Here is a 27,952-nt window from a genome sequence, read left to right on the forward strand (position 1 = left end):
AATATAGTTATTGTATCAGGACATTAAAAAACCCTTTTGGTCCTAAATATATTTTTAAAACACTATGTACAATTCTAAAATAACTTTGAATTTCAAAAAGAGTTTTTCACATTGAAAGTGTGACAATGACTGCAGTCAGGCTGGGAGTGCTTTTCTGTATATTAAACGGATGTCGCCACTAACGGGAACCTGAATGCTGACAAACCATTTTCTGTGCACCTTTATTAAGTCTGAAAGCCCACAAATCACAGTCTGTATGAACAGAGTTTATTAAATTATCATGTTCAGCTGAAGGACCTTTATTCTTCCAGGTTTGGTTTTCACAGCAGGCAGCACAAGTTTGAGCTCCATTGGCTGTAACTACCTGAACCTGTCCAACAGGAAACAGGAAGTTGTCCAACAGGTGAGAGATCATCCATCGAATCATAAAAATCATCAGTCAGTCAGCGCGGAGGCTTCCACGCCACACAGCAACGTTAATAATGAAATGTTCAAATGACCACAGATTACAGGTGAAAAGCAAAAATAAATGCTATAAAATCATTCATAATAAGAGAAAATGAAATCTTTTACACAGGTTCAGTATGAATGTAACCCCACTGAGGACGTCTGATTGGCTGATCGGCTTTAAAGGGGACCGCTTCACTTTGGCCTGTGCTGACCCAAAATAACACTTAAAGCTTTTCCCACCTGGACCACCAGCTGTGCTGACAGAGACCTTGTACCTGTTTGGGGTTTTTGGGAAAAGTACTTGTATTCACCCAATTTCATTAGAATATTAAAGTTAGCGTAACCTGGAGAAATAAACACTTTAAATTACCAAGATGGCTGCCGAGCACCAAGACTTTTGATTTTACAATATTGTAAAATTCATATTTAACATGGCCAAACTTTCAAACGTATATACACCACAAACCTTTCACATCAGCACGTTTAAGCAGGAGGAGAGACTTTGCTAAATTCTGAGCGAAGTAATCCCACAAACTCCAAACTGACTCTGCACCCTGAAGCTAACTGGACCGTGGAGATTACTCTAAGCTAACTTTAAGCTTTGTGAGGTGAAGCTTTGATTGCATTAGAAAAAATTGGATTATTTTAAGTTGTGAATCATACAAAGCTACTCTGACAAAGTGCAGAGGTGGAAATAATAAAAACGGGTCCCCTTTAAACGGTGCCGTCAGCAGCTGCCTGTAACCTGAAGCTTCAGCTGCTCTCAGCTCTTTAAATAACTGCGTCCGACTGTCTTCACTCAGGAGCTCAGCACAGACTACGGTTTATTTTTTTTTTGCATGAACAGTCGAATGGCACTAAAATAGCCCTGTGAGTGACGCGTCAACATCCTCAGTGGAGTCCTCGGTTTCTGTGCAAAAAACCCTCAAAAGAGCAAAGTAAGTGAAAAAAGACATTTAAAAATACCAACGTGGTTACACAGCACAGTGCATCCAGGCTCGTCAGCTGCAGAACACAAGCATTTGGTTCACCGGTGGTGTAAAAATCCCTGGTTTGAATCAGACGCCCTGAACGCGGGAAGAGTTCAGCGTGATCACTGCTCACCCAGACAGGAAGCGTGGACGCTCTCGGGACATTATTGCCGAGAATTTAAAGGACTTTGATCCACCTTCAGACGCCGTCACGCACTCTCAGTGTGAGTGCTCAGCAGGCTACACCCAATTTCATGTTTCTGCTAAAGTTCTGCTTCCACTGGACACAATTCATTTTTTAAACACTGGTGAAACGGGGGTCTGTGTCCCCCCAGAAGGAACATGTGGATCTGCAAAAAGCTTCAAGCTTAACAGAAGAGCGACAGATTTAAAAAAAAGCCCCATTGAGTCAGGCATACTGATAATAATCATCAGGAATAAGAGTGTTTTATAAAGTCTTTGAAAGAAAGAAAGAAACGATGTTGGGTGGAGCTGGTAGGTACTGCTGTTCAGTTTGAGCCCAGACTTGCAGTGAACATGTTCTCAGTGCAGGTCTGAACTCACATCATCTCATTTAGTTTCAATTCTAACAGATGATTAGGAATCCTTTATCCTCCATATTTGATTAATCCACTTTGCTTGTACTAAATGTGACTGCCTACGTTTCCCAGAATGCTTTGCAAGCTCAGAATCATATTTCCACTGGTGGAAATACCTGGACAGTAGAGGCATACCGAGCAGCCTCGCCTGGTGAGCGTACGTTCCCTGCAGAGACGGCGCCATGACGCATGATGAACTAAGACCAGAGGAGCTACGTGCTCAGATGCTGTTTGCATATCGTAGATTTACAGTTCTGTGAAGAGCGAGGGAGGCGAACGCAGGGCGAGCCAGACGGCAGAAACCAAACGCACCGGCACGAAACCGCACAAGGGCGCGTTACATTCCTAAAATAGTGCTGAGCAGACGGGCGGTGCTATCAGTGTTTTCATTCAGAGACAGAAAAGAAACAAACCATTGCTCAGATGCATGCTCCACCCACAACTACAAACCAGCCAATCAGAGAGAGAGGCCCACATGGCCTGCTATACTTGTTATACTTTGTTTGAAAGGTCACATGATTAAATCAGAAATTTGAAAAATACTTAAGCAGGCTTCGTAAAACCAACCAATCAGAAGAACGTGCCTCCTAAAATCATCCAATCAGAAGAACTCGTGCTTTTAGGAGAATCTGATTGCCTGGTTAGGTTAGAGAACAGCAGCGGCTCCAGTTTGGACCTGCTGGGTTACTGTAGGTTCTTTAAAGTTCCTCGTCCGGTCCACCTGGATCCATTTTACTGCAATGGCGGTGCAGTCTGGCCGGCTGGCGGTTATCGTGGCTACAGAATTGTTTCTGGCTGTTGCTAAGGAACTAGCTCTGAGTTCGCTGGGAAGGGTTTGAAGATAAGCATGGGGGAGGGGGGGGTTGGTCATCCAGGTGTTGTTAGAAGACCCCTGACTGGTTAAACAGGAGGCGCAGGCGCAGCTCTTTGAGGCACCAGAGGTTGTGACGCAGCAGAAGGTTTCGGTTTTCTGTGCAAGAAAGAAGAAAAAGACTCATTGTGACTAGCCACTAAAACCACAGCGTGCACTCTCTGTTTGAGATGACGTATCACTCCGCCACAGTTCAAACTGCTGGAGTGATACAGCTACACCAGCAGTTAGCTTCTGGGTTCACTTAGCATCTAGCCTCTCTAAAGACTAGCTTATAAATGTTAGCTAACATTAGCTGGCCATCTAGTGTTGCCCTATTGGGAATAAGATGCTATATCCAGTTTAGGATCAGCTTAACATTAGCTAGTTTCTTTCTTTGTCAAGTTAAATTAATGCTACTGTCTGTGTTTAGTTAGTTTTAAAATCACTCTTGAGTCCAGTTACCTTAATGTTAATATATGAATTAAGCCAGTTTGGGGTTAGCTACTGGGTAAATAAAATTTCTTCCGCTGGCTTATAGTTAGCTTATATTTAGATCCACTTAGGTTAAATGCAGCTTTTAGGTTTATTAAATCTAGAAGAGTAGAAGACAATTTAGCTTAAAATTAAATTGCATTTTAATGACCAGCAAGCTCACAGTTAGCTTCAGTCCAGTTAGCTTAAAATTATTTTTAAATACAGTCGATTTGGCATTAGCCACAGGTATAGCTTTGAATTCCGCTAACTGTCCAGTCCAATTAGCTTCAAGTTAGCATCTAAGACTCAGTAGCTTAAATTTAGCTTTTAAGAATCATTAGCTTAAGGCTAGCATATGAAACATACTGCTACAGCGTCAAATGTTTGGAAAGATACAACTTTTAGTTTGAAAGTGAAGTTTCCCCATTTCAGGTTTGAATGACAGTTTTTGAGTTACCGCAGCTAATGTGACATCCTGTGAGAAACCAGTATAAGACAACAGGAACACAGCTTACTGACGTCTGAGTTTGGGAGCTCAGTTGCTCACTTGGTGTCATGCTAATAACCCTGGTATTTTCTCCATTGGCTAATGAGTTATCAATCGCAAGTCATCAGCCAATGAGCAAGCGGTTACACAGTCGGACCCAGTCCTCACCGCCACGTCAGTTTTCTTGCAACAAAGACGGTGACAATAGAAACGTGAGAAACCAGCAGGTGATGTCACAGCAGCTGAGTGGATGTTTTGTATAGATTGTTTTCGGTTTGTGTTTCGGTGGATGTGGTGGTGCGCGACGTCTTACAGAGGAGGCGGCGGCGGCCTCAGAGCATGGGAAGGAGCCGTCCGGCTGGTTTCCACTACCTGAACACACACAGAGGAAGTACACCTGGGTAAATCTGCTAGTCTGCGAGTCATTGTCCCATTCAAACCCTCACACCCAATCTACCTGCCCTGTTTGACTCTCCCAGTTTACCTGATGTCATTGGGTGAGTGAAAGGTGCTTTCTAGTTTCCTGCTGTGATGATTAACCTGCAGACAGCGCAGCACTAAGCTCTGCTAACACTACATCAGCAGCAGTAGTTAGAGTGGTAATGAGAAGTAAGCAGGGTTTACCTCTTGTGGTGGCAGCAGCTCAGCGTGGTGCTTCACATGGAGAGAGAGCAGAGCATGTTAGAGCTCATGCAGTCCATCAACACACACACACACACACACACACACACACACACACACAGACTAAAGTGATTAATCACACAGCTTAATCAGCTCATCAATAAACTGTGCAGACAGCCGCTTCAGTTCCAGTTAGATGCTGATTGATGCAGATTAGCTGCTCTGTTGGTTAGTACAGTCTGTCACTGATTGTAAGTGATCAGCTGATCGTCCAGCCTGTGAGGTCATCTAACGACACAGTGATCAATAACTGTGTTTGGTGTTGTCGTGCTGAGGTGTGCTCATCACTACATCTGACTTCAGCTTCTACACTGAGGCTTACCAGGAGAGCATCATCAGCGTCTCCATCCTCAGCCTCCTGATCAGCAGGGTCACACAGCAGGTTTGTGTCATTAGTAAAATCAGCAGCAGCAGCAGCAGCAGCAGCAGGAGGCCGTGTGGGCGTGTCCACCTGCTGCTCAGGTCCACATATGAGCAGAAAGGTGAAGTGTAAACCAGCTGTGTTCACTATCAGCAGCTACATGGCTGACTGGTTCTAATGTTTTGGCCATCAGCAGCTCATGCTAAAAGCTGCAGTTCCTCTACCGTCCACCGGGTGCTCCAGCAGTGAGTCCAGCACGTTAAAGCTTTACTGGTCTCTGTGGGTACCGTCCACCTTCATCACACCCGTACAGGAGCCCAGAAGAAGATTGGAGGACGCTGCTCTCCGACCGCTAACGCCTCAAAGATGTTTAGTTTTAATCTTCTGTAGACACGCCCACTCAGAGTACTGCTGCTGCTGTGGGTCTCTGTGACGCTCACTGCTCACACAGAACAAACCGGGTAAAGCTGCAGGAACAACTGATGATGCTACAAACATCATCACACACCTGGACGGACAGGTGAAGCAGGAGTATGTAAAACAAGGGAAACACCCCCTCCTAAATCACATCTGCATGTTTACTTAAACTCTGAGTCTCACGCGAACCCTAAACTCACCCCGTCTCTGACGATGTTATTGGCGTTTCCCCGGGCAACAGATGGAGGCTGCGCTCTGGGAGGCGGTCTCCTGCTGTGATTGGCTGAAGCCATGCCGTCAGCCCTGAGGAAGACATGACTGTGTGAGCAGCGCCACACGTGCAGCTAATGGTTTACAATTATACTCAGAGTGTCCCTGAACGCAGCACAGAGAACATGTGGCTCCCGCGGTCGTGGCAGCGTGTGTGTGTGTGTGTGTGTGTGCGTGCACTCACTCATATCCCTGTGACCTCTTCCTGCGGCTCAGCCCGAGTCGCCGCAGCAGCTCGTTCCTGCGCAGGAAAACGAAGACGCTGAGAGCGAGCAGCGGGAGGACGAAGAAGAAGAAGACGAGCAGGCCGTCCCTGAGAGACGTGTCCTTATCTGGGGGAGGGGCACACAGAGGAGGCGCGTTAACACGGGACACCTGCCCTCAGGTGAGTCCGAGTTCTCCAGGTGACATACCGTTCCACGTGGGTCCGCTGTCAACGCTGCCACCATAACCTGACAACTCGCAGAAGGGCGGAGCCCAGCCATAGTCGCAGTGGCAGTTCCTGTTGCTGTTGCACACCTGCGACACACAGACAGGTGACACCTGAGTCATGTGACGCACCTGACAGACAGGTAGGCAGGAGGACAGGCAGGTGACTCACCCCGTGTCCGTGACATTTGGTCTGCACGTTGCAATCGTAGCTCAGGACGTCGGCGCTGCGGCACTCAAAGTTCACACACACCTGAGCGCCGCAGAAGAAGAATCGAGCTTTAACACCTCATCTGCTCACTCCTCATCCCCTTTCTCTTCCCTCCTCCTCACCTTCCCTCCTCCCTCCTCCTCACCTTGTTCTCTCCACACTTGGTCCCTTCGTTCACCATCCCGGGGTCAGGGACGTCCGACCCCAGCATGAAGTCCACGCCGTAGCATTTCCCTCCAGCGATTGGCGTGCTGATGATCGACGGCTCGATGCCAAACACCGTCTTCGCCTGAACATTGGAGCACTGCAGTTTCCCACACATGGCGTTTCTATGGTGACAAACATGATGAGGAAAACGGAAGCGGCGAGTTTGACAAGAATCGGAGGATTCAGGAGAAGGCTCGAATACGGACTGTGGGAAAGACACAGCGGGGCTTTGAAATGCACCCTGGGAGATGGAGTTTGCTCAGGTTTTCCCCGTTTCTTAGCGACACAGGTGTAGTGACGTTTGGAATGCAGACATCACACAGCGCCACCATCAGGTCAAAGCTGGAGGTGTATTTAACTTCCATAGGACTTGAACTGTGTGACATCATCAGGCTCGTTAAATCACACTGGACCCTGATGAAGTGTGTGTGTGTGTGTGTGTGTGTGTGTGTGTGTTACCTGCTCTCGCACTTCTTGAAGCCGTTGTTGAGGTAGCCACAGTTGCCAAAGCGATCTCCTTTGCTGTTGACTTCTTTGAAGCAGAGCTCAGGAGCTGCCTTCGCCTCTGAGGGGGGGAGGGGGTCAGCTGCTGAGTAATGAGTAATGAGGTAGAGGAGTGAAGATGAAGGCGTGCAGAGGTACGTACTGTCTCCAAAGATGGCTTGACACTGGCTGTCGTAGTGCTGACACTTCCCGTTGTAACAGTAGGCCTCCTGGTTCCTGCAGGGCTGCCCGTTCTGAAACACACACACACACACACACAGATGTGATGAAGGACAGCTCAGCCAGCAGCTCACCTGCTCAGGTAAAAGCAGCGGACCTCACCTGGATGAAGACGTCGCTCTGACACAAGGACGAGGAGCCGTTACAGAACTCGGGCAGGTCACACTCATCTGTGCTCGCGCGACACACGGTTCCCCCCGGGAGGAACTGAACACGAACACGAACACGAGAACGAACACGAACACACACACACACACACACACAGACACAGACACACACACACACACACACAGTTACAGAGCCCAACACACACACAGGTGTGTGTGTCACGAGGTCACGAGACTCGCTGTGTTTACCTGACAGTTGGAGCAGCACTCGCCGTACGCACACTGAGCTCCAGACTTCAGCTTACAGGTCCGATACTCACAGCAGGGGTCCTCCTCACACTCCTGCGCGCGCGGACACACACACACACACACACACACACACGGCTGATCACGTGACCGGGTTTAGACAGGAAGTTTCTGTCTCTGGTGTAAAATCATTTTAAACGTTAGAAAATCGCACAAAGATGTAAAAATAACCCACAAATCTAAACTTTTGGCTCTTTTATCTTCATTTTCTGTGTGCAGGAAAACTCAAAAACAGTGAGACGTTAATATAAAACAGGGATGTCAAACATAAGGCCCGGGAGCCAGATTTGGACTGGCAAAAACTCCAGCTGGTCCACTGCACAGCTGTGGAACACGTGGACGGCGTAAACGTTGGACTTCCTGCTGATGAGGAGCTCGAGTTGTGTAATAAATCACTGAGTGACTGTCTGTTTGGGCCCAAACCGACTGACAGGAGCGTCGTCGCTGTTTCGGCACACGTCGTATCAAAGAGGGTCAAATCTAATGTAAGGCAAACATGTCTAACTCGCTCTCTACACATCACACCTTCTCTGAGCCACAGTCGCACTCCTCCCCAAAGTCCACCAGCCTGTTTCCGCAGTAGGGGGCGCTGTAGGCCTCGTCAGGCCGCGGGACGTTCAGCAGACACGCCCCCCCCGTCAGCAGGATCATCTTCTCAAAGTCATCGGCGCTGCAGCTGCTGAAGTTCTTTGACCCTCTGCAGAGAGCGTGAGGAGATGCGTTAGGCGTGAGTGTGTGTGAGCGTGCGGCGTAGCCCGCCGTGTGCGTCTTACGTGGCTCCGGAGTTCATGATGCAGGCACCGGTGGGGCACGTGCACTGTCGGCCGTCGTCATGGTTCATGCCGAGGTTGTGGCCGAGCTCGTGAGCCACGATGGAGGCGAACGAGACCACGAGGTTGTTGTTGAACTGAAGGACACAGAGCACAATTCAGTCACGTCTCACTGAAATGCACCCTGGGAGATGGAGTTCCTTCTAAAGCTGTCATTAGCAGAATCCAGATCTATTTATTTCTCGTGATCTTTCTCCCAGACGTCTGATTCAGAGTGAAATCGATGTCACAGGTGGAGAAACATTCATTTTAATAATGTTTTTGGTGTTTTTAATAAAACTGAATGTATTTAGTGTGCACGCATGGTGGCGTACCGCGTTGATCCCGCCTCCGTGACTCCTTGAGCAGACGGTGGAGACGAAAGCCATCCCGGCCGTCTGCCCGAAATTCTTCCTCCTGCAAAGACACCACCATCATCATCATCATCATCATCACCTGATACACGGTCCAATCACATGCAGTAATAAACAAAACAGAAACAGTGTGTGTGTACTGACAGGATGAGCTGTGCTGAGTCATGGCGGCGGCGAGGAACCAGCTCCTTCTCCCTCCACTGGGTGAAGCGATTCAGGACTTCACCGGCCGCTCCGTCAGTGCTGATCTGGTTCTGCTGATTCCAGATCTCCAAACCAACCAGAACCACCCGGATATTCAGCTGCATGTAGATCTGCACACACACGCACACGCACGCGCACGCACACACACACACACACACGCACACGCGCACGCGCACACACACACACACACGCACACGCGCGCACACACACACACACACACACACACACACGCACACGCGCACGCACACACACACACACACACGCACACGCGCACGCACACACACACACACACACACACACACACACTCCTCCTCTTATTTATGCTTTATTCATTTTAAGAACATTTATTTATTTACTTTTAACCACACGAGAGCAAACGAGCTGAAAGGAAAGTCACTTCCTGTTGCCGTGTGCACGATTCCCCTGACACAAAGCTAACTCAGCCGTGGAGGAAACATGTGACACTCACGCTGTCCACGAGGTTGGCGAGCAGAACCATCTCCTCCCTCACTGCCGTCGCGTTCCTGCTCATGAAGTTAAACTGAGGAGAGAGAAACACACGGTTACACGCCGCCCGCCGCAGCAGTCCACCTCCACCCGGTGTCGTGCCCTCACCCTGTCGTTGTCGACCACCAGCAGCAGCTCCACGTAGTGCGTCTTGTGGAGGACGGCTCTCCTCACCTGGAACAGAAACACGGTTACTCTCTGAGAGCGCACGGCGGCGTTCACGCTGCTGACGCTCCATCATCGCCGCTCGACACACGAATGTAAAGTCAGCATAGACTGTAAAGGAATGATGGCATGACTCCAGAGCTGGAGAGCTGGTACAGGTCAAAGTTCAGGGGACAGGAAGTCGGCGTGCACCGTGTGCGTGAGGCAAAACGCACCCGTCTGTGCTGCCCGTGAGGGATCTCCTCCCAGCTGGACTGAGCACGCTCTGTAGAGTCGTGGCCATGCTCGTAGTGCGGCGTTTGGCACCCTCGGGGCTGTGATGTCACATCCTGCAAGCGGTACACCAGGTGCTGGTCAGGGGCGGAGTCTAGCGGCTCGATCCCATAGCTGCCACCACTGAGGTGCATCACTCCTCTGAAAACACACACACACACACACACGGGTCCATCAAACATGGCGAGGATTAAGGCGAGTCTGAAACAGTCGCCCCGTTTGTTCAGCATCAGAAAGTTCTTTTAGCGAGCGAGGTCGTTATGGAGGAATGAGAGTGTTGAAGATTTAACGAACACGTCATTTACAGCAGCAGTCTGACACAGTGTGTGTGTTGGTCTAATTGTTGAATGTTGCCATTGTGTTTCTTAAATTTGTACAGTCTTAGTTCAAGCAGTATTATCAAAGCCATTCCTTTGATCCTGAGCACCTCTAACCACTTTGTGTTGGGGGAGGTTTTATAGTAGATACATCCTATCTGGAAGATCTACTTCCTTTGATGTAAGCTTCCTGCGTTTACGACCCTTTGGTCAGCAGGAGGACACACACACACACACACACACACACACACACACACACACACACACACTTGCAAAACCACAGGCAAGGTACCCTTTGTGTGTATGTATACATCATATGTTAATGACCCTATGCATATTCAAGTAACCTCAATAAAAGGAGTGCTATGGGGAACCTGGCTGAGAGTCTCTGATGGAGGTCAAGTAGGTGGAACGACACTTGGCTCCAGGCAGGCCTCCCTCATGCATGAGTACCACAAAGAACTTGGCCTACTTCGTGTCTTGCTTGCTGTGTAATCACATTGCCTTTAACGTTCCAGCGAATAGGTTTAAGCTACAAACCTATCAGTGTGTGTCTGTGTGTGCGTCTGTGCGTCTGTCAGTGTGTGCGTGCGTCTATGTGTGCGTGTGTATTACCTGAGGCCGTTGCAGATGCTCATGGCGACGGACGAGCCCTCCACGCCCTGGACAAAGCCGCGATAGTGACAGTGGTCCTGAAACACATAGAGGTGACTGCAGCACCCACACACACCAGCGGGGGGCGCCACCACACCTCCTCTCCACACACACTGCTGTGACTGTTTCAGTGACATCACTGCAGCGATTACTGCTGTATCAGTTCCACCGGAGCTCACACACTTCCTCTGTGTGTGTCTGTGTGTGTGTGTGTGTCGTGTCTGTGTGTGTGTGAGTGTGTCTGTGTGTGTGTGTGTGTGTGTGTCGTGTGTGTGTCTGTGTGTGTGTGAGTGTGTGTGTGTGTGCGTGGGTCGTGTCTGTGTGTGTGTGTCTGTGTGTGTGTGTGAGTGTGTGTGTGTGTGAGAGTGTGTGTGTGTGTGCGAGAGAGACTTTGAGGAACACCAGCTCATCATTTTATCACTTCCTTTTCCTCTTGTTTGTCCTCATGGAGTTGTGGTGGTCAAGACGTGGCCCACGGGTCTGAACCCATCCTGTCTGCGCTGACTCACAGGACGGGGATCTCAGGCTCCACCTATCAGCACGTCACCTGACCTGATCGACCTGATGACACATCAGTCTCCATGGAGACCCCTGGAGGGCTTTTCCTGCTGGTCAGGAAGGTGATCCCGTCACCTTCCTGACCAACGAAGATGCCCGTGTCACATGAGGCTCAAACTTTACCCAGAATGCACTTTGTGAAGTTCCCTGCAGAGAATGATCAGACACGGATGGTCAGCGGCGTCTTAGTTTTGTATCTCAGCGGTCTGCTGCTCTCGCTCTGTCTCCTCCCCTCTGTGGGTGCAGTGAGCAGCGAGCTCTCCACCCGCCCATCACGCTCTGCCCGAACCAGCTGACTCAAGTTTAAATACAGGAAGCAGGAGTCAGCGTGTTTCTGTACAGTGACAGGAAGTGACATCTAGTCACAGGATCGAACCCAGACCCTCGCCATGGTAACCATCTCCAAACAAACACACCTACAGTCCATTTATCATTCAAAGATCACACAACCCAGGTCAGCTGACAGGAAGTATCAACTCCCAGCATGCACCTCTCTCTGGGAAAGCCTTGCTTTAATGAAGTCTGCAGAGAAACAGAGCGCATGCGCTTTGTTCTCAGTGGCATGGACGCCGCAATGACCACAAAGGAAAGAAAAGGGCGGGACGTTTGTAAAGCAGGTGAGTCTGAGCGATGCGACTGGCTGACAGGACCGGTGAGGCTCATATACAACAGACAGACAGACAGACAGGTAGGCGGGGCGTTACCTGGACAGGTGGCGTGGATGTGACCAAGGATCCGTCGGGACTGTAGGAGAACACGGTGAAGTCTGCAGGCAGCAGCAGCCTGAAACAGGACAGTCATGTGACCAACTTCACTTTAACCCCGAACCCTCGACTGCAGGTGAACACTGTGCAGGTGTGAGTCTGCCACTTCACACCTGCACAGGAAACACACCTTCACCTGCCTCACTCCCACTGGAGCTCAGTCAGTTATTAAAAACAGGTTTATTTAAATGTCTCACTGTTATTCTTGGTGGCGTTTCCATAAAAACTTAGAATCACACACCAGGACATTCGAGATCACCTGTCAGACTCTGAAATGTGATTTTGTGGCCATGAAGTAAAAAACATGTCAGCCGTCTGTCGGCGTGCGTGCGTGCGCGTGCGTGCGTGTGTGTGTCAAAATTGGACAAATCAAACACAGATACTCTTCTTTGGTAATGGAAAAAAAAAAAAAACTTCAATCTTTTTGTTTAAGTAATTTAGAGCTTCGATCTCAGCGATCGAACGATTGCCAGAATACAACCGCCCGTCATCAGAACTTACTCGTTTCTCTCCAGATGGACGACGCGGTCGCTTCCATCCACACTGATGATGTAGGACACCTGCGCACACACACACACACACACACACACACAAAGGTAAATTTGATGCCAAATGTGACAGCTTGTAGAATAAAACATTGAGCATGTGTGAGTGACTGCAGGTGGAGATCAGCCAATCAGAAAGCAGAACACCAAGAGGTCTCATTCCCTGCCATCCTGTCTGCCATGTTGGATTCACAGCCACAGAGCTAAGAGAGCGCCGGCGTCCTTCAAAGCTTGGTTTGGTACATGAGCGTTGGGATTACAGCTTCAATCCTCACGAGGAGCACGTTAGCTAACAGGGACGGCGCTAGCTAACAGCACAAACACACTGACACTAGCGTTAGCTCCGATATGTGACAGACGTACGGTCGCTCCCAGCAGTGGTTACCTTTGTACCCGTGATGTTTGTGGGCTCCACTTCCTGCTCCGTGTTTTGGGTTATTTCAGAGCATGAAGCTGATCGAGGGATAAAAACGGAGCTTCTCAGGGTTTCATTTTTACCTCGTTTTAGCTCAAACAGCTAAAACGGCGTGCGTTAAAGACACACTCCATCCGCTGTGAGCAAAGACTTCGTCAACTCGAGTCACCCTGCTGACACAACCGAACTTCAGCTGATGTCATCGGATGCTCTGAGGTCACGCCATGGTGGAAAAAAGGGCCAGCTCAAGCACGGGCAGCCAAACATCTGCACTGACAGCACGCCATCGCCTTCATCACGCATCCCGCTGCTCGCCGAGCAGGTCACCTGAGCCTCTGACTCACCTGGCTCTGTGTGTGTGTGTGTGTGTGTGTGTGTGTGTGTGTGTGTGTGTGTGTCAGTGGGACTATAATTAGCGCACACAGACAGCTGGTGTGGACAGGAAGTCAGCGGTGGCCTCCATCGTCCAGCTGCCAGCAGCAGCTCATCCGTCCTCTAACACAGCAGGGGTCAGAGGTCGGGTAAATCTGTAAACATACCATGGTATTGTCATGGAAACAGTTCAAGCTCAAACTCATTAAGCAGAGCTGCTGCTGGTTCTGGCTCGGTCGGCGTCCCCGTGGCGCCTCGCAGAGTCAGCTGACCTCGTTTCTGTTACGTTTGTGAAGTCAGGTGATGACATCACCAGGTGTGTGCGCCTATGCAGGCAGCGGGTATCCGTTCTCAGCTCCTCTGTGGGTCACGAACCCCGAGGCAGCCATCGGCGCTGAGAGCAGTGAGGTCATCACTGTGGCGCCCCGTTTTTGTCCGACGGGCCTCCACAGGTCAGGAGCTCTCCCCCGTCAGCTGTTTCCACAGGAAGTGAGCGATGCTGACGAGTTTCAGAGAAAGTACATGTTCAACAGTTTCACAGGGTAAAACGTGGAAAAACGTGGTGATCCGAGCGCGCTCACATCTCACGATCCCGGGAATGACCAGCTGTTTGTGACACAGCTGGATGATAATCGGCTCCGAGCACAGTGACGTGTTAGCCACGAGTCTCTGCGAGCAGCGACACACCCGATCAGATTTACTCCAGGTGTAAGTGTTAGACTGGAGCTGAGCCAGCGCTGAACACACACACACACACACACACACACACACGTCTCAACAACACTTTCACAGGGGTGTTATCTCTGAGCAGAGTGCACATGCCAGCAGAGTGTATCATCGCGTGTGTGTGTGTGTGAGCATGTTGCAGCATGCAGGGAGGGACAGCAGCACAGGCGGAGCGAGCGTCTTTAAACGAAGCCTGCAGGCGTGCTGCTACATGGACGTCGTGACATCAGATTTGTGTTCGCGGCGAGCCAAACACGGTTTTAAGCTAATGTTTAAAATCTGTGTGCAGCCACAGTCACATCAGTAAAACAACACAATCCATCAGTTTGGAATCAGCAGCTCGCCTAACGCAGACTGGGGTCACAATAATCTGAGGTTGTTCGGTCTGATGGACCAGCAAACATGGAGTCTGCCCGCCTACGATTCCGTGGCTAGCGGTGCTGTTTCCTGTGAGGTGCCCTCGTCATCGTCTTACGTGAACCTCTCTGTGTGACCTGGAAACAGGTAAGTGAAAATGAACAAGAAATAAAAACCTCCAAACCTGACTGGGCAGTCTTCCATTCACGTCCCTCCTCAGCCTGCCTCCGATTGGTTGAGGGACAGCCAGCTGATAGGAGGACAGGTGCTCGGTCTGGTGAGAGTCTGCAGGAGGAGACGGGAAACGAATCAGTTCAGTTTCCTCTGTAAACAAGTTCAAATCCTTCGCCACAGCCTCAGAACTGAACACATCATTTTGTGTGCACGTGTCGGGAACGCAAAGATTTTACTGCATAAAACATCGCATCAGCTGAGAGGAGGTGGACCGCCTGTCACCTGACTCAGGACTCGTTCACGAAGTGCTTTACAAACCCGAGCATCACGGCTAACAGCTGGATTTTCCTGTGTGAGTGCAGCTAACCACATATGGAGGACCACAAGAGCCACGCGCATCGAAATAAAAATCTCTGTGCTTTAATAATGAATTGTAGAATTAATTCTGCAATTGTAAATTCATTTTTGAATTCCAATTTAATAAACTGCATTTCAAAATCCTTTTTCCAATTGCATTTCAAAATCCTTTTTTCAATTGCACTTTAATAAACTGCAGTTCAAAATCCTTTTTCCACTTGCAATTTAATAAACTGCAGTTCAAAATCCTTTTTCCACCTGCAATTTAATAAACTGCAGTTCAAAATCCTTTTTCCACTTGCAATTTAATAAACTGCAGTTCAAAATCCTTTTTCCACTTGCAATTTAATAAACTGCAGGTCAAAATCCTTTTTCCACCTGCAATTTAATAAACTGCAGTTCAAAATCCTTTTTCCACCTGCAATTTAATAAACTGCAGTTCAAAATCCTTTTTCCACTTGCAATTTAATAAACTGCAGTTCAAAATCCATTTCCCTTTCCTGTTCGCTCCGGGATTAGCTGCTGGATTAGCTCCTGGATTAGCTGCTGGATTAGCTCTTCGATTAACAACTTGCTGGAGGCTATTCAAATTAGCCACACCGTGGGATGTAAGGAGCTCTCTGATTGGTTGGTCAGACACAGGCTGTCTGCCAGGCTGGATTTTTCTAGCTCATAGCTTCGCCCTGCTACGAAGCCTGTGTGCTTGTACAAAGGCCGTTCAGCGTCGGGATTTACACTCGGCTCGACACGGATATGTGAAGAATGAAGGGACCCTGCAGCGAAACGGAGAGCCAACCTCTGACTGAGTGCCTGTCTACACAGTCTGACCACCTGTTGAAGGTAAGGTGCTAACGTGGCTAACGCTAGCATCACCGCACGTAGCCCCGTTATTTTAAGATCATCTTAGCTAATGAAAGTTTTACGTCGCAGCTGTACGAGCTCGCTACGTGTTTTGTAAGCTGCTGTGCTCTTCACAAATAAAGCTGGAAGCAGCTCAGACTGTTAGAACCAGCACTGAGGCCCGTTACATTTATACAGTGTTAGAGCAATGGCTGCAACCTACAGCCTTTAAAATAGCGATTACAATGCTGACAGTAAACTCGTCAGTCCAGATGTTACCACATTACTCTATGGTACTTAGAGTTAAAAACAACTGAGACAGGCTGATTAAAATAACAGCTGTCAGTTCTCTCATTCCTTATATCAAGACTGGAGATCACACTACTGATTTCAGTTCATTTAATATGTGAGTGCACAGATTCATTCTCAACTGGACATAAATGATGATCAAAGGTTGTATATATGATGAATTCATCAAATCCCAGCCTCTAACACAGTGCGCTGAATCTTAGCTTTGAATGTCCAGTATATTCTAATCAGTGCAAATGAAGCATTCACTGAACCTATAGTATCTACACCTGTGTGGCAAATGTGTGGTAAAGATACAGATAATGAAATTTAATTATTAATACAATATACATCATGAAAAATGAAAGCTGAAATTGATTCAGTTTAGTACTTTTCTCTGTATGCTCTGTGATTATAAAGGCCTTAAATTCTGTGATATATACTGTAAATGATTTTCACAGAGGTCTTAAAGTACTTAAATCACTGCTGATAGTCTGGTTGTTTATATTTTCACATGTTTTTGTGTCTGTAGGGCTGTTTGATGACGATTTGGACTCCTCTGGGAGATGAGGACACACCCACATCTGTTCCATACTGCAGCCATTGATGGTGTTACAGCTCTGAGTCAGCTTTGGGCCATCAGATGCACACACTGGAAAACCAGCACCTGGACTTCATGCAGGAGAGACTGCCTCAGTGATGTAGGTTCATAAGCGAGTTCAAACATTTCTGGCCTCTTATCACTTAGATTTTGAATGCATTTAAAGCAGGAACTGCACACTAGGGGTGGGTTTTAATAATCGATTCATCGATTAAAATCGATTCTGGCTTGGATAACGTGAAATCGATTCATTAAAATCCTGAATCGATTTTTTTAATATAAATTTATTTTGCCCGAAACGCCAGAATCTCGAGTGAAACCTCACAACGTACACGGATCCTGCACAAGGACGTAAACACACAGCGCGGACCCGCGGATCAGAATCAGTGAGATGTCGCCTTTCTCACCCGACGGGCGCTGCAGCTTTAAGTGTCTGCGCGCGTTCCCACTGACGGCAATCACTTTCTGGCACAACAACTGCACGGACACGGTCGGTGCTGAAAGCCGACAGCTCCCTGATTCTGATATTTCGGTGGGTAGCACTTTGTGTTCACGCCCTTTTTGCGCTGATTCTAAAGCTGTTAGTTTTATCTCTCTCCAAACAATATTGACCGAACCAGCAGCAAAAGAAGATCCAAACTACGCTTCACGTAAACATCGTCATGAATTCCCTCTGACTTTTACTGTTTTGCTTCACCCACGATAAAATCACACTTCATGCACAGCTCTCTCTCTCTCTGTGTACTGTTTTCTGCATTATTCGCTTGGTTGTTACGCACAACTCTACTGTTGTTTACAGCGCTGTCGGCCGCTGGTTTTTTTTTTGGGTTTTTTTTTCGTTTTACATTCTTCCAAAAAGAAAACCGAATTTCTGCCGTTCAATACTGAACAAATTTAAACTTTTTAAAATTATGCAAAATGCAAAACGCTTAGCCGTGTCTCTAATAAAACCACTGTAACGTCAGAGGTAACGTTCATATGTTGATTAATGGTTTTCTTTTGTTTTTGATGTACTGCAGAATATTTTTATAAAATCCCAGGCCAGGAAAACCACCTTCATGTTTTTCTGTTTTATCTTCAGCTACTTTGACACAAAGGCATCTGCTGTGACGCTCACACCTTTGATAAAGTCTTGCGTGTGTCAGCTTCCTTTTTATAGATACAAAAATATGTCAATGTATTGATCTGAATTATATTTCTGACTGTCAAAATTTCCCAGATTCAAATCGAATTTAATCGAATCGATTCGGGACCTTGTGAATCAGAATTGAATCGATTCTAGAAATAAGTGACGATACCCATTCCTACTGCACACCTAGCTGTCAAAAGTTTGGCAGCATGAGTACTGTAAAGTTTTGTAGGGTCCTTGTTAAAAATTCCACAAGCACCACACCACATTTGTCATATACAGTTCCATTTTGTACAGGACATTTTGAAATATATTCTAGTTATCCACTTGTCAGTAATTTTTGAGTAAATGGATGTCACTGATAAATCAGTGGTGATTCACCTGCAAATGTTTTTAACAAACTTTGTTTTTTGTAGAATTCATCAGCAGCTGTGAGGAGATGCATTTGAATATCTTCTGGTTCCACTTTTCCTTACCTGGAAGCTGAGGATGGCTGATTCCTGACAAGGACACACACCTCAGTGCTTATCATGGGTGTTACATCCTCTGTGCAGCAATTCCAGAGAAAACGAGAGAGCAACGACCACTCATTAAGACCAGACAGAAATCTGTCTCTTTCTGGCAGCTATGGAAACTTCCAATAAGAAAGTTTGCATTCTTAGAACAATGCTGGATCATGTGTGATGTGTCATCATATGAGGATATTACATTTTGACTTAATTCTGCTCAATTAAGTGTTTTGATCGTTGATCCAGTATGGCAGCTTTGTGTTGTGCTGCAAGTTAAAACTCATTGTCCTCATGAGCACAGCATCTAACAACTCTCCTTAAAAAAAGTCGAGTTACTTTAACTGGACACAATGGTTTCCAGTGGGAGATACATTCATCAGTCATCCGTGACACTGGAGAAGTCACCTGGATGAGTGATAAAACAATTTTCCATGGAAAATCCAGAGGAACTAAACTTTGTTGTTGTTTCTTTGGGCTCAATTTTGCCTGAGGCTGAAATTGAGCCCAAAATGTTTTCTTCTTTCAGAAGAAAACATTTTGCCAATAATCAGATAAAAAGATTGTTGAACCAGGTGGTATTCTCTGGAGTTTAAGACCAAAACTGAACTCAGTGAATTGACATTAGACTGGAATTCATAAGATGAATAGAAATACTGCTGAAGCTGAATGATATATACAGTTAAGCCCATAATTATTCATACCCCTGGCAAATTTTGACTTAAAGTTACTTTTATTCAACTAGCAAGTTATTTTTTGACTGGAAATGACACAGGCGTCTCACAAAAGATAATAAGATGATGTACAAGACGCATCATTGTGGAAAAAAAATATTTCTCAGCTTTTATTTACATTTGAGCAAAAAGTATCATGTCCAGAATTATTCATACCCTTCACAAACTGTCACAGTCTCTGGGAAAATCCAAAGTTCCATACCATTCCAAATAGTCAAAGCTGTTCTAAAGCATCCTAATTACCCTGATTAATTGGAAATAGCTGTTTTAATCAATTCAACAGGTGAAAAACAGCAGCTCTTTGCAGGTGGTTTGTGGACAGTCATGGCTAAGACAAAGGAACTCAGTGAGGACCTGCAGCTGTGCATTGTGGCTGCTCACAAGTGAGGAATGGGCTACAAGGCCATATCCAAATGTTTTCAAGTTCCAGTGGCTACAGTGCAAAGTATTATTAAAAAATACAAGATGTTCCGCACTGTGGAAAATCTCAGAGGACGTTGTCGGAAGCCAAAAATGAAACCTGTGCTGGCCAGGAGAATAGTGAGAGAGGTGAAAAAGAATCCAAGGATCACCACCAAGGCCATTCTGGTGAATCTGGGCTCTGCTGGTGGCAATGTCTCAAGGCAGACAGTCCAACGGATACTGTTGGGTTCCACAGATGCAAACCAAGGAAAACGCCACTTCTCCAGGCACTTCTAAGGCATGCCAAAGCTCATTTGGCCTTTGCAAATGCTCATCTGGACAAAGAAGAAGATTTCTGGTCTTCAGTGTTATGGTCAGATGAAACAAAAATTGAATTATTTGGTCACAATGATGTTGGCATCATTGTGATCATTTGGCATAAAAATGGAGAAGCCTTCAACCCAAAGAACACCATCCCCACTGTCAAACATGGTGGTGGGAACCTAATGCTTTGGGGGTGTTTTTTAGCCAATGGACCAGGGAACCTAATCACAGTAAACAGCACCATGAAAAAAAGAGCAATACATGAAGATTCTCAACAACAACATCAGGCAGTCTGCAGAAAAACTTGGCCTTGGGAACCAGTGGACATTTTAGCACGACAATGACCCAAAACATACAGCAAAAGTGGTGAAGAAATGGTTAGCAGACAACAACATTAACGTTTTGCAGTGGCCCAGCCAGAGTCCTGACTTGAATCCAATTGAGAATCTGTGGAGGGAGCTAAAGATCAGGGTGATGGCAAGAAGACCCTCCAACCTGAAAGATTTGGAGCTCATTGCTAAAGATGAATGGGCAAAAATGCCTGTGGAGACATGCAAAAAGCTGGTCTGCAATTATAGGAAGCGTTTGATTGCTGTAATAGCCAATAAAGGCTTTTCCATTGATTATTGAGAAGGGTATGAATAATTCTGGACATGATACTTTTTGCTAAAATATAAATAAAACCTGAGAAATATTTTTTTCCACAATGATGCCTCTTGTACATCGTCTTATTATCTTTGGGGAGACACCTGTGTCATTTCTGGTCAAAAAAGAACTTGCTGGTTGAACAAAAGTAACTTTAAGTCAAAATTTGGCAGGGGTATGAATAATTATGGGCTTAACTGTATATGTGTGTGTGTGTGTGTGATCTTTGTTTTCTCCAATTCACCAGGTCTGTAAAGTTCAGTATGACTGTGGTACATGATACAAAAGAATAAATACAGAAGAATAACAACTTTATGTGAATAACTTTACTCTTCTTAAAAATAACTCATAAAACAAGTAAATGTACAAATGTGTACAACTTAGAGACTTCCTCAGTAAGTTTACACTCTTTTGGAGTGATTTTAATTGTGTGTTAAAGAAGAAAGAGATTAGAGGATGCAGAGTCCATCACTGAGGCAGTCTCTCCTGCATGAAGTCCAGGTGCTGGTTTTCCAGTGTGTGCATCTGATGGCCCAAAGCTGACTCAGAGCTGTAACACCATCAATGGCTGCAGTATGGAACAGATGTGGGTGTGTCCTCATCTCCCAGAGGAGTCCAAATCGTCATCAAACAGCCCTACAGACACAAAAACATGTGAAAATATAAACAACCAGACTATCAGCAGTGATTTAAGTACTTTAAGACCTCTGTGAAAATCATTTACAGTATATATCACAGAATTTAAGGCCTTTATAATCACAGAGCATACAGAGAAAAGTACTAAACTGAATCAATTTCAGCTTTCATTTTTCATGATGTATATTGTATTAATAATTAAATTTCATTATCTGTATCTTTACCACACATTTGCCACACAGGTGTAGATACTATAGGTTCAGTGAATGCTTCATTTGCACTGATTAGAATATACTGGACATTCAAAGCTAAGATTCAGCGCACTGTGTTAGAGGCTGGGATTTGATGAATTCATCATATATACAACCTTTGATCATCATTTATGTCCAGTTGAGAATGAATCTGTGCACTCACATATTAAATGAACTGAAATCAGTAGTGTGATCTCCAGTCTTGATATAAGGAATGAGAGAACTGACAGCTGTTATTTTAATCAGCCTGTCTCAGTTGTTTTTAACTCTAAGTACCATAGAGTAATGTGGTAACATCTGGACTGACGAGTTTACTGTCAGCATTGTAATCGCTATTTTAAAGGCTGTAGGTTGCAGCCATTGCTCTAACACTGTATAAATGTAACGGGCCTCAGTGCTGGTTCTAACAGTCTGAGCTGCTTCCAGCTTTATTTGTGAAGAGCACAGCAGCTTACAAAACACGTAGCGAGCTCGTACAGCTGCGACGTAAAACTTTCATTAGCTAAGATGATCTTAAAATAACGGGGCTACGTGCGGTGATGCTAGCGTTAGCCACGTTAGCACCTTACCTTCAACAGGTGGTCAGACTGTGTAGACAGGCACTCAGTCAGAGGTTGGCTCTCCGTTTCGCTGCAGGGTCCCTTCATTCTTCACATATCCGTGTCGAGCCGAGTGTAAATCCCGACGCTGAACGGCCTTTGTACAAGCACACAGGCTTCGTAGCAGGGCGAAGCTATGAGCTAGAAAAATCCAGCCTGGCAGACAGCCTGTGTCTGACCAACCAATCAGAGAGCTCCTTACATCCCACGGTGTGGCTAATTTGAATAGCCTCCAGCAAGTTGTTAATCGAAGAGCTAATCCAGCAGCTAATCCAGGAGCTAATCCAGCAGCTAATCCCGGAGCGAACAGGAAAGGGAAATGGATTTTGAACTGCAGTTTATTAAATTGCAAGTGGAAAAAGGATTTTGAACTGCAGTTTATTAAATTGCAGGTGGAAAAGGATTTTGAACTGCAGTTTATTAAATTGCAGGTGGAAAAGGATTTTGACCTCAAACCGAGCAGTTTATTAAATTGCAAGTGGAAAAAGGATTTTGAACTGCAGTTTATTAAATTGCAAGTGGAAAAAGGATTTTGAACTGCAGTTTATTAAATTGCAGGTGGAAAAAGGATTTTGAACTGCAGTTTATTAAATTGCAAGTGGAAAAAGGATTTTGAACTGCAGTTTATTAAAGTGCAATTGAAAAAAGGATTTTAAAATGCAGTTTATTAAAGTGCAATTGGAAAAAGGATTTTGAAATGCAATTGGAAAAAGGATTTTGAAATGCAGTTTATTAAATTGGAATTCAAAAATGAATTTACAATTGCAGAATTAATTCTACAATTCATTATTAAAGCACAGAGATTTTTATTTCGATGCGCGTGGCTCTTGTGGTCCTCCATAACCACACAGCCAACAGCCACTTCCTGTTAAAGGCACGGACAGTGGACGTCCATGTTTAACATGAACTCATCGCTGCAGCACGACGGTGATCCTCACACTGATGTTTAGTTTCAGTGTCCTTATTTTCCTCTGAGCTATCGATGTCTGTCAGCCACAACCAACCAACCAGATGACATCACGTCCTGTGCTGACAGAGGATGGCGCTAATCATGTTTTTAAAACTTTAAGCTCTTCATTTTTTAAACCCAGCTTCACAGTTACGTCTGTGTGAGTCTGAGTGTCACACATGGTCCACAGACACGATCCAGAATCTGGATTTTATACACATGAAACTCATCTTTATGTCTCTGATGACACTCCTGTGCGGCTCTACTTCCTGCGTGTGAGCTGGGTGTGTTTCCACACACTGCAGTCTGAGGAGCATCAGTGAGACCTTCAGCAGAACATCAATGAATCCTCATTTCAGCCGTCCCCGCACACCATCGCACCACATTCTCTCTCCAGATTTCCTCCTTGATGGGAGGCGGGACTTTTGAACCCGCCACCCCGCCTGTGAGGTCTGCTGCTGACATTCAGCCTCACCCTTCTTCTGTTTTCCTTCTTTATCTTTGAGCTGATAAAGTAAAGCAAACATGCTCATAGCAACATGACGGCCTGTTTGGAAATGAGCTCAGTGAAAGAAAATAAATCCAGCCGCAGAGCTGTAAGCTCCTTACGGCGCTGCTACAACAGCTCCACTGCTTCCTGTAAAGCAGCTGAAAGCGTCCTCAGCAGCTCCTGTTTGTAACAAAGCAGCTGATCCACACACAGGTATCAGTGTCACACTGCAGCTCAAATCACACACATTTCACAGGAAGCTCTGAACTGTATTTTGTTCCTCAGGAGACAAAATCACAAGCGGTGGTTCATCCTGCACAGCCTGTCAAATACAGTCTGACCACAGTCAGCTGATAGAGAACACACACACACACACACACACACACACACACACACACACACACACACACACACTCTCTGTTCTTCATTTCTCGCCATCTGCTCACAACAACAGACAGCATGGTGTCCAACACGAGTGTGTGTGTTAATCTGTAGCCACAGCAACACCTGCAGTCTGATGCTAACGACCTCGCCGTCCTGAAGCCGGGCAGGAAGCCTCCAAACAGGAAGCACTCTCACTGCTTCCTGCTGGTTTTATTCTCGTCACCGGCTCGTCACGTCAAGAGCTGCTGCTCATCCCTACCGAAGGGACCCCAGAAGGAAAACCCTGGAAAAGTGACTCCAAAGATAATCTCAACCACAGATTTTAAAAAAACCTAACTCAGGTGGAACCATGAGGAACACCGAGACGAGCAAAAAGCTCTGAGAATAAAATACAGTAAAAACTAAATGAACTAAATGAAGACTTGAGTAAAACACGATAAACCCCAAGAAATGGATTTAAACACATTTAAAGAAGGAGAAGCTGCGATCAGCCACTCAGGAGGAGGAGCCACCCCGATCAGACTGTATTTAAAAGATGGCTGTGCCCTCTCTGATGTACTGCCAAACGACTCCCCCTCTGCTGGGCACTGAGAAAACTGCAGGTTCACATTATCAGACCCTGAAGCTGCTTTCATTGTGATTACGGTCTGTGGATCCAGGAAAAACACCATGAGTCATGATTCAGGGAAACTGTGTGTGTGTGTGTGTGTGTGTGTGTGTGTGTGTGTGTGAGAGAGAGAGTGATTCATTCAGACTCTGGACGACTCAGTGGAAACTTCTCACAGAAAGGACTGGTTTCATTTTTTTTTTTTTTTTTTTATCTGATTTTTTTCAAAAAGCAGAAACGTCAACGTGTTTTACTGTAACACACACACACACACACACACACACACACACACACACACACACCTGGTTTGCTATTTTGGTGGGGACATCCTATCGACATAATGCTTTTCCTAGCCCCTTACTCTAACCATAACCCACAACTGTAACCCTGACACTAAAACCACATTTTGAGTGTGAAAAATGCCTTCAACCCCGTGGGGACCTGGATTTTGGTCCCCACCAAGATAGTAAGAACCTGTACACGTACACACACACACACACACACACACACACACACACACACACACACACACACACACACACGGCGAGTACTCAGCAGTGCCTTGAGCTCAGGTAAGACAGCACAGGTGTGTCCAAACATGGACATGAACTAAGTGAACTGAGAGCTTCAGCCTTGGGGTTACTGTTCTATGCAGACGATACACAGCTGTACGTGTCACTTCCTGTGATGATCTAACCTGTGTTCACAGTTTCTACTCCAAACTGACTCAGAGACACCGGTCCATGCTTTCAGTTAGATTATTGTAACGCTCGATTTGCAGGACGTGACCACTGACATGTGACCACGTGACCCCGGGACTGAAGTCACGCCATTGGCTCCCAGTTTAAGACAGAATCACCGTTAGAATCCTTCTGTTAGTTCACCTCTCTGACCTCGTCACGCCTCTCAGCTGCACACCGTTTCCTCTCTGTCAAGTTTTATTTGCAGCTTTCAGCTAAACCCACGCAGGTTTTTATGTTTGTGTCCTCAGTGTTCAGCATATTCAATATTAATGTTATCAAATGTACTCTATGCATAAAACTGTCATAGTGACACCAGATATCCTAAACAGGAGCTGTTAAAACTTTCCTTTCATGGTTAAGGAGGTTTTCCGCCCTCACACAAACTTCTGCACTGTGGTCTGACTGCCTGACTCGCTGCTCTGAAACCACATCACAGAACAGGAAATCACAAAACTGATTAGTATCAGATTCATGTGCAGAAACCTCAAACCGAGCAAAGAAGAGTTTCCTGTCTTCCTGTTTCCTGGATGTCAGCTCCCAGGGGTTTCAACAAGTTAGCTTAGACCATTGTTCATGTTCACACAGGCTAACACAGAAAGACTCACAAATACGGGAAGAAATGGAAATGATCCGCCTGCAGATTGGTAGATATAACTATGATGAACAAAAACTGCACTTTCAGGCTGAGGATGGAAACGCTGCACTGGTCTCAGCACGCTAGTTATTCAGCTCCGCTCAGCCAGAACCAGAACCAGGCGCTGAACAGGAAGGAACCACGCGGTTTGGTCACCTGCTAGCTCAGTGTGGCTGTTCTCACAGCTGTTTCAATAAAGTTTCCAGAAAGAAAAGGCAGCTGTGACTGAAGCACGCCTGAAAACTGAAACCCACAGCTCTGTAAACTAAGCACCACTTCCTCCTGGGAAATCCCAGCAGGCGTTCCCTGGCCGGGGCAGGAGTAAAATCTGTCCAGCAGTTACGTGTTGACCCAGAGTCTCCTTTCAATTCAATGTACCGGGAAAAAGGAGGCGCTGAGGAAACGTCCTCGCCACCTGAACTGAGTCGTTTCAAACGAAGGAGCAGCGGCTGTACTCCAAGATCCCTCCAGAGGTCTGAGTGCTCACGCTCCACTTTCCCCTCACCTAGGAATAAGATCCCAGGACACCTGAACTCCCTGCTCGAGGCCGCCTCTGTCCTCCGGCCCAGAGGAGCCGCAGAGCACAGGACGCCATTCTCAGTCCCTGGTGGGCGGAGTCAGGAGGAAGACAGACCAAAGTTCAGCTCCGAGAAGGTCTGAGAGGATCTATGAGCAGGTCCAGGTCACTAAATGATCTGGTGCTGGTTTGGATCGCTCTGTGCAAAAGTCCTGAGCCTCAGCTTCACCAGTCTAAAGCTCTCGGGTACTTGGACACCTGAGCAACAGTTATATTAAATGGCTTTAAACAGCTGTTCATCAGGGTTATAGAGAAGCGCTGCATCAGACACAGGTTTACGGACGACAGTCATCATCATTTGTCCTGCCATTCATCCTCATTTCCTGTCTGAGCCCCGCCCCCATACTCTTTCGTCTAATTGGCTGACTTTAGGAAGCTGCAGAGGGGCCCGACCCAGTGCTTTACCCTACTTTTGCACATGCGCCCGTCACTTTGTGAAACTCTGACCACATTTAACATGAAACCTTAGAGCTAACTATTAGCGATGGAACCTCAGCGTGCTGCATAAACTCCTACCTGTGCGCTCACCTGCGTGCTCACAGAGGGAGGCAGGAGCCAGAGTCCTCTCACTCCGATGAAGATTAAACTTGGACACATTTATAGGAACATTTCACAGATTTTTGCTGGCAGTGACCGTCAGAGCAGCTGAGGGTGGACTACACCTCCCATGATACCCCGGGTCAGTGTCCCTCACAGGGCCCGATAAACCTCCCACTCAGCGTGCTCTTCCTCACCCCTCTCACCTCTGCAGTGACCGTTTCCAATGAGCAGCAGGAGGAAGAGGAGCCAGCTGATGCCCAGCAGCTCCACTATCCCTCCCATCTTCATCCTCCTCTTCCTCCTTTTCTTCTTCTTCTCTCCTGAATTAAAGTCCCTCCTCTCCCTCCGTGTTACTGCAGTCTGTGCTCTCTCTGTCTCCCCCCGCGGAGCTTCATGTTCAGCACCCAGAGCAGCTTTTCTTCCTCGGCCGGGCCATGGCAGCCTGTCCCGGCTCTACACCGTCCGCGAGCTTCCCGCCCGGACCCCAAAATGTCCCAGAGGTCAAAGGTCAGCGCCGAGTGTGTGGGTGTTTGCTCTGAGGAGTCCCGTCCGAGCTGAAGCGCGTCCTCTCCGCGCGCGGCTGATATTTCTCTCCTTGGAAACTCGACTGAAGATGAAGCAAGCTGGCGGAAACAGCCGCAGCTTCCTGTGCGGTTCTTCAAAATAAGAGCACCCAAGACCAATCATCTCGAGAGGAACAAAACTAAAATCATAAAATTAAAATCAACAAGTCTGTCTTAATAATGTTCCAGTAAACACGAATATCAATGAATATAAAAAGATTTTAAAAATTATTTAAAAAATTGATTTGATTACTGGATGTGGACCTCACACAAATTACCAGAAGTGCACAAAAGTCCGTTCCTGTAAGGTCAAAGGTCGCATCAGTAGACTTTAGTGGATTATAATGAACACAGAAGGGCACAGTCTCTGACACAGGAGTGCGTTTGCATTTT

At 46.6% G+C, this 27,952-nt stretch overlaps 1 protein-coding gene across 3 annotated transcripts; it reads right to left on the reverse strand.

The window, feature by feature from the left end:
* Positions 1–204: 204 nt before the first annotated feature.
* adam9a (ADAM metallopeptidase domain 9a) lies at positions 205–27,641 on the reverse strand. 3 transcript variants are annotated; one of them, XM_005460084.4, is made up of 24 exons: positions 27,200–27,641; positions 14,771–14,871; positions 12,673–12,731; positions 12,112–12,190; positions 10,811–10,887; positions 9,821–10,019; positions 9,549–9,614; positions 9,403–9,474; positions 8,874–9,043; positions 8,691–8,772; positions 8,320–8,453; positions 8,072–8,243; positions 7,490–7,582; positions 7,236–7,340; positions 7,057–7,147; positions 6,870–6,975; positions 6,349–6,532; positions 6,165–6,245; positions 5,977–6,082; positions 5,748–5,895; positions 5,494–5,596; positions 4,459–4,488; positions 4,148–4,206; positions 205–2,990 (listed from the first exon to the last, which is right to left on the reverse strand). In XM_005460084.4, the coding sequence occupies exons 1-24, from the start codon at positions 27,282–27,284 to the stop codon at positions 2,921–2,923; spliced, it is 2,472 nt and encodes an 823-aa protein (XP_005460141.1). In that variant the 5' UTR covers positions 27,285–27,641; the 3' UTR covers positions 205–2,920. The 3 variants fall into 3 exon arrangements, with proteins under 3 accessions (XP_005460141.1, XP_005460142.1, XP_019202099.1); XM_005460085.4 differs by lacking the exon at positions 4,459–4,488; XM_019346554.2 differs by lacking the exons at positions 14,771–14,871; positions 27,200–27,641 and adding an exon at positions 13,671–13,724.
* Between the last annotated feature and the right edge of the window lie 311 nt (positions 27,642–27,952).

Source organism: Oreochromis niloticus, linkage group LG12, assembly GCF_001858045.2.
Source record: "Oreochromis niloticus isolate F11D_XX linkage group LG12, O_niloticus_UMD_NMBU, whole genome shotgun sequence".
NCBI lineage: Eukaryota > Metazoa > Chordata > Actinopteri > Cichliformes > Cichlidae > Oreochromis > Oreochromis niloticus.

Bases quoted from the DNA above. Each gene is read 5' to 3' on its own strand.
- adam9a (XM_005460084.4), bottom strand. From the start codon at position 27,284: ATGAAGATGGGAGGGATAGTGGAGCTGCTGGGCATCAGCTGGCTCCTC. The intron at 10,888-12,111 runs GTAACGCCCCGC...TATGTGTTTCAG, and splicing joins CATCCACGCCACCTGTCCAG to GACCACTGTCACTATCGCGG. The intron at 6,976-7,056 runs GTACGTACCTCT...TCCCCCCCTCAG, and splicing joins TCAAGCCATCTTTGGAGACA to AGGCGAAGGCAGCTCCTGAG.